This window comes from Triticum aestivum, chromosome 2B (assembly GCF_018294505.1).
Source record: "Triticum aestivum cultivar Chinese Spring chromosome 2B, IWGSC CS RefSeq v2.1, whole genome shotgun sequence".
Lineage (NCBI taxonomy): Eukaryota > Viridiplantae > Streptophyta > Magnoliopsida > Poales > Poaceae > Triticum > Triticum aestivum.
Window position 1 is genome coordinate 659,396,534 of NC_057798.1, and position 6,425 is coordinate 659,402,958.

The 6,425-nt window shown below is 46.3% G+C and overlaps 1 protein-coding gene across 2 annotated transcripts; it reads left to right on the forward strand.

Annotated features, from left to right (window-relative positions):
- Positions 1-1,890: 1,890 nt before the first annotated feature.
- LOC123041939 (GDSL esterase/lipase At1g09390) lies at positions 1,891-4,705 on the forward strand. Of its 2 annotated transcripts, XM_044464488.1 has the most exons (5): positions 1,891-2,215; positions 3,263-3,448; positions 3,521-3,684; positions 3,788-4,061; positions 4,151-4,705. In XM_044464488.1, the coding sequence occupies exons 1-5, from the start codon at positions 1,960-1,962 to the stop codon at positions 4,381-4,383; spliced, it is 1,113 nt and encodes a 370-aa protein (XP_044320423.1). In that variant the 5' UTR covers positions 1,891-1,959; the 3' UTR covers positions 4,384-4,705. The 2 variants fall into 2 exon arrangements, with proteins under 2 accessions (XP_044320423.1, XP_044320422.1); XM_044464487.1 differs by having other exon boundaries at positions 3,263-3,684.
- The last annotated feature ends 1,720 nt before the right edge of the window (positions 4,706-6,425 follow it).

Genomic DNA, 6,425 nt, shown 5'->3' on the forward strand with positions numbered 1-6,425 from the left:
CTAGAGTGGGACAGACCGGCTGGTGTGCCCCATGTAGGCCGAAATAGAGGGGGGAGGACAGAGGAGAAGAGAGAAGGGAAGGGGAGGGATTCGGCCTCCCCCTTCCTTCTCTCCCCCTCCTCCTTCCTTCCCCCTTCAGGAATTATGGTAGGGGGGCGAATAGGATTAGGGCCCCAAGTAGGATTCCTCCTACTTGGGCGCCCCCTTGGCTGCCCCCTCTCCCTCCCACCTATATATATGAAGGGGGGAAGCGCCTAGAACACACAATGTTGATTCCTAGCCGTGTGGGGCGCCCCCCTCCGTAGTTTACGCCTCCAGTCATATTCACGTAGTGCTTAGGCGAAGCCCTGCGTGGATCACTTCACCGTCACCACGCCGTCGTGCTGACGCAACTCTCCCTCGACACTTTGCTGGATCAAGAGTTCGAGGGACGTCATCGAGCTGAACGTGTGTAGAACTCGGAGGTGCCGTACGTTCGGTTCTTGATCAGTCGAAACGAGAAGAAGTTCGACTATATTAACCGCGTTAACAAACGCTTCCGCTTTCGGTCTACGAGGGTACGTGGACACACTCTCCCCCTCTTGTTGTTATGCATCTCCTAGATAGATCTTGCGTGAGCGTAGGAATTTTTTTGAAATTGCATTGCTACGTTTTCCTACAGTTGTGACATGTCAAAAATGCAAAAAACCCTATGGAAAACCAATGGCTTTATTGTCTAGTTAAACTATATGCTCAGCTAAATTATTAGTCACTAACACAGGTACAAAGTTTGGCGAAGATTCCTTGATGGCTAAGAGGACATTGCTTTGTGCCTTGCTTAGACGAATGTCTTGCTTGATGCCTTGGTTGATACAGATCAAATGAAGAAGAAATTTTGGAGTAGGATTGAAGACTATCACACCTACATTGTGATCGTTCCTTTCCGACCACACTCAAGGAGGCAAGGCTCTGTTGCTCACCGGTGGGGTGTGATACAAGAGCAATGCAATTGATAGTCCAGTTGTGTTGATCAAATCAACATTGCACCACTGAGTGGGGTACCAATAACAGACTATGTGTGTATCATCCAAGAGCTATACACGCAACACAACAAGAAGTGTGGCACAAGCCATTTGCGTTGCACCATTGCTAGGGCTTGGTCCACTACATAATACATGCTATGTGGTGTTTTTGGACAAACTTGGTCGATTTGGTGGCTTCTGCATGAAGTATATGCATGTTTTAATTGAATTGTTCGATTGGATGAACCATATGCGTGTCTGTAGTTGAATTGTTGCATATAATGCATTTAAATCATTAGAATAATTGATTAAATACCGTGCAATCGTTTGAAATATATGTCACAAAAGATCAAAGAATTACTAAAACAATATTAGAAAGCCAAATATAGGGGTTCAATTAGGTCTGATCACTTTCTATTTTTCTCATTTTGAGGAGTTAAGGCCCGGGGAGCATTTGAGAAGTTATAGGGCTCTACCCCATAGGCATGTTTTAAGTTGTAGGTGAGGAGTATTTTTTGTAAAAAAAAAAAGAGTTGCAGTTCAGGAGTCTAGGCCATGCTTTTTTCCCCGAGATAACTCAAAAAAAAAAAAAGCATGGCCTAGACTCTTATAAAAACAAAACAATCAGAACTACTCTTGACGGGGTATTTTTGTAGAAGAAAATCTGTAAACATTGGCGGCAGAGTCGCTTGGTCCTATCCACGGCTGCTCAGTTGATGCGCCCACAAGCGCACTCCATCGTGCACGCATGCATGTAGTGCAAAGAGTTACATCCCGTGCCCGGCTCTGTGCATTTTGCAATCTTGTGGCTTTGGGTTTTAGTGCCGCACCCACACCACGGCTATAAATAGGCGTGCGTCTCAGGATCGTTCTCGTGGCAACGCTTTCATATAGGTGTACGTATAGACATCGATTACTCGTCGCAAGCAGCTGGTCTGCTGGTGACGTCTCCGGAATCATGGCAGCGAGCACTGGAGCCCTTGCTGCGGCTGTTTCAGCCGTGCTCGCGGTCACGGTATTGCTCGCCTCGCCGGTCGCCGCGGAGGAGGGGTGCACGCGGCGGCCGGTGGTGTTCGCGTTCGGCGACTCCAACACGGACACGGGCGGCACCGCGGCGGCGCTTGGGAGCTACCTCCCACTCCCGGAGGGCCGCACCCATTTCCGCCGCTCCACCGGACGGCTCTGCGACGGCCGCCTCGTCATCGACTACCTCTGTAAGTCGCACACGCAAATCCTGCCCCGCCACGTTGGTTGTACACTGCTCAAGTATTGGAGTGGAACAATAGTAACTGCTCCACTTGTCGCAAAAAAAAATCATAAAAAAATAGCAACTGCTCCACAGTAAGAGTGCAGTAATCCTAAATTTGAACAATAGTAACTGCTCCACTTGTTGCAAAAAAATCATAAAAAAATAGCAACTGCTCCACGGTAAGAGTGCAATAATCCTAAATCCTAACCACGTGACACATGTAGTAAGCAATCGAAACTATTAAAAAAAAAAGTGCAGTAATCCTAAATCCTAGTCACGTGACACATGTGGTAAACAATTTAAATTATTTAAGAAAAAGAAGAGTGCGGTAATCCTAAATCTTACCTTGTATACTTTCATGAGACTTTGTCATTGCTCAGCTGGGCGGCAGTAAGATGCCGCCCTTTATTTTCGCGGTTTCCTCTTTTCCACAACATGCAGCCGTAGTGCTGTCATGCTCAATCTTCCGTTCATGCCAGTCGACTTGTTTCGGGATAAATTGGTGGCCTGGAAGTATGATTAGTGCGCAGTAGCAACTACTAGAAGCGGCTGGAAGTTTGACTCCCTGATAGGACAAGCGCGCATGCATGCACGGTCCATCTCAAGGAATTGACACATGTAGTGCGCGCCGACGGGTTCCCACCGATCGAAATCAATCCTGGCTCATATCATATGGCTTGGTGGTGGTGTGAGTGCCTTGAGCTTTCAAAGAAGCACTCTGAACGAGACCGAACGTGTTGTCTCAAAGAGCATCAGCTCGTGACTGCACGACGTACACCCCATACTTCGTCACCACAGGCTTTGGCATAGTTAGCAATGGATAGTCGTCGGACTTGTGCTCAGGCTTTTGACGGTTGTCACACAGAAAAATGCCGGCAGCGGTAACGGTAATTTATCTTGCTGATCTACCACCAATAGTAATAGCTATACAAATTCCGGTCTTCTCGTAGCACGTTGTTTGGTATCCTTGGTAGTTCCTTGACAATTACTGCGTGCGTGGGCGAATGTGCAGGTGAGAGCCTGAACATGAGCTACCTGAGCCCGTACATGGAGGCGCTGGGCTCCGACTTCAGCAACGGCGCCAACTTCGCCATCGCCGGCTCGGGCACCTTGCCGCGTGACAGGCCCTTCGCTCTCCACGTCCAGGTGCAGCAGTTTGTCCACTTCAAGCAGCGCTCCCTCCAGCTCATCAGCCAAGGTTCTTCAGTCTTCAGTAGTACTACACAGAAGGGTTGTGTGTCTGACCGATCTAATGCTAGTTGGTCTGCAGGCGAGAAGGCTCCGGTGGACGCGGAGGGTTTCCGGAACGCGCTGTACCTCATCGACATAGGGCAGAACGACCTCTCCGCCGCCTTCTCGAGCGGGCTGACCTACGATCACGTGGTCCATCATCGGATCCCGGACATGCTATCTGAGATACAGGATGCTATTGTGGTACTGCAAATCGATTAACCGCCAAATCATAATGCTCAGTCTCTTCTTTTGCCTGGCGCAGAACCCTAAAACTACTTGCTGTATATTCATCGGATATATGCAGACTCTGTTCTACGATGGAGCCAAGAACTTCTGGGTCCATGGCACCGGTCCGCTGGGCTGCCTGCCCCAGAAGCTCGCCGAAGCCATGAACTACGACGACGGCGATCTCGACGACAGCGGCTGCCTCAGAACGCTCAACAACGCTTCCCACGAGTTCAACGACCAGCTCTGCTCCGTCTGCCACAAGCTCACGTCGCAGCTCAAGGGCGCCACCATCGTGTACACCGACATCCTGTCCATCAAGTACGACCTCGTCGCCAACCACAGCGGCTACGGTGAGTCAATCGTTGAGCAATCCGTCGATCAACCTGGAGAAACTGCATGCATACTCTGTTTTTTTGTTTACGGGCCGCTGATGTTTCAGCGTTTGAGGAGCCGCTCATGGCGTGCTGCGGCTACGGCGGGCCGCCTTACAACTACAACGTCAACGTGAGCTGCCTCGACCCCGGCTACCGTGTGTGCGAGGACGGCGGCAAGTTCGTCAGCTGGGACGGAGTGCACTACACCGACGCCGCAAACGCCGTCGTCGCGGCCAAGATTCTCTCGGCGGAGTTCTCGACTCCTAATGTTCCCTTCGGCTACTTCTGCAAGACATGATGGATGCTAGGTACCATTAGATCGAAGTGTCAGACATATACGCGCCGCCGATTTGGTGATTTGAGTTTGAAGGACTCCATCTCCATGTGTTGCATGTTGTGGTTGAGTTCATACATAGCCTAGGGCAACTAATAGGCGATGAATCGACTTGCCAGCAAGAACGCATCCTTTAGATAAATTTGAAAAATTCAGCCACTGGAAAGAGTATAGTGAGCATTGTGCTTCCAACGAATTTTACTCTCACAGTTTCGCTACTCGTAACAAGATGATAGTTTATGGTTGATAGATGAAATTTTCAAGTGAAAAAATTGATGTCATTTTAGGACCTAGCATGGTCTCTAACTTGCCCGTGATCGTTTCGGGGTTTTGTTTCTTTTTCCTCCATCTAGTCATAAATTCGGTCTTTATGAATTTGCTTTTTGTCGGCGTGATCCTTGTGCGTGTACATTGATGTTGTCTATTTGCATCCTAATCACGCAGAGGTTGAAAGTGCGTTCATTGTGCTTGTATCCCATCATGTTACATTATGAGTGAATAAAAAACATCATTTATAAACGAATCTCTAAATACTAGTAATGAAAAAATATAACTAATATTATTAACATATTTTTGTGCCAAATCTCTTTACTCCTATAAAAATGTGAGTTCATGAAAATGAAAATCTTTTTCTACCGTTTCTTAAAAAAAGGGAGAAACACCCTTGCTTGTGCATTGGTTGATGGACACAACTATATTTATTGCAAGGTTTTGAATCCTTACAAAAGCTCATGATAAATCTGATGCCAAATAGGTGCAGTTAGTAAGCAAAGGGAAAACATGTCAGAACTCATATTATGGTGATAGTGCATATTTAAACCCGGAAACATTCCAAAATAAAAGTTACTGAGGAGAGCATTTGTTAAGCATTTTAGTTCAGATCTACCATGCAAAAAAAAAGAAACTGAGGCAAAAGATTTACCTCATATATTAATTAAGGAGTGAAAAGAGTTTTACAGACATCCCACACAAGCCACATGAAATTACTCTTGCGCTCAAGGTTATTTGCCATCGCGGTGGGCCACAACTTGGCCTCGATCAATATGATGCCGAGCAAAATTGGCGGTGGAGCTCTCTTGTGGCGGAAAACGCACGAGTTTGTCTCGTTCTAGATAGTCCAAGAGACGAGTAGGGTAAGGGAGGCCAACGCCTTTTCACCGGGATTGGTCTTGTCGGTTCTCTTAGACCACCAATCCTTGACAGATTCCTCGAGATGCCAAGTGGAAGTATCCATGTGTCTCCGTCCAAGCTTGTTGATCACAAGTCTTTTTATGTTTCACCTCGCCTTTTCTGAAAGAAAAGAATTTCTAGATCAGGTGTCACCATATTTTTGGATAGACTTTAAATTACTACTAAGTAGAAGAAATTAACTGCATGATGAAATACGATTTTTTTATCGTGCATAAGTAATGCAGAAAAGTAAACTATAATAAATAAAAGCAACTAAGCAAAGTAAATAATGAGGAACATAAATAGTAGTAATGTAGAGTGAGACTTAATATTAGTTACCTCCCTGACAAAGACACCACAAAATTTGCTTGTCGCTCTTGACAACGATTGTTGGCCCCCCAAGTGCATGGGTTTGAAGCAAGTGGCAAATCTTCTCCTCAGTTCAAAAACCAAGGGTCAACCCATAGATGCAACACTCCGAACTCCAGTCAACAACACCGCAACCACAAACTAGGAATTTCACTTGTGTCCCCAACAACTCCGAGGTTGTCAATCTCCCTAGCTGTGCTAGTTGCAACAAGTCATGGGCGTATTTTATGGTTTGAAGTATTTTTGTATCTTCAGAATAAATAAGTACAGAAAAAGCTCCCATGCAAAGGAAAGTTGTGGTAATTTTTATGAGGAAAACTGGAATGGGTTCGCAGGTTCACTAGTTTCTTCTTTCCAGGTAACAGTGACATGAAAACATAAGCATGTGTATGTGTAATAAACAATGAAAGCACTGATGAGAAATAATAGCATAGATTGTGATGACTTTATATCGGTAGTATGTTCAT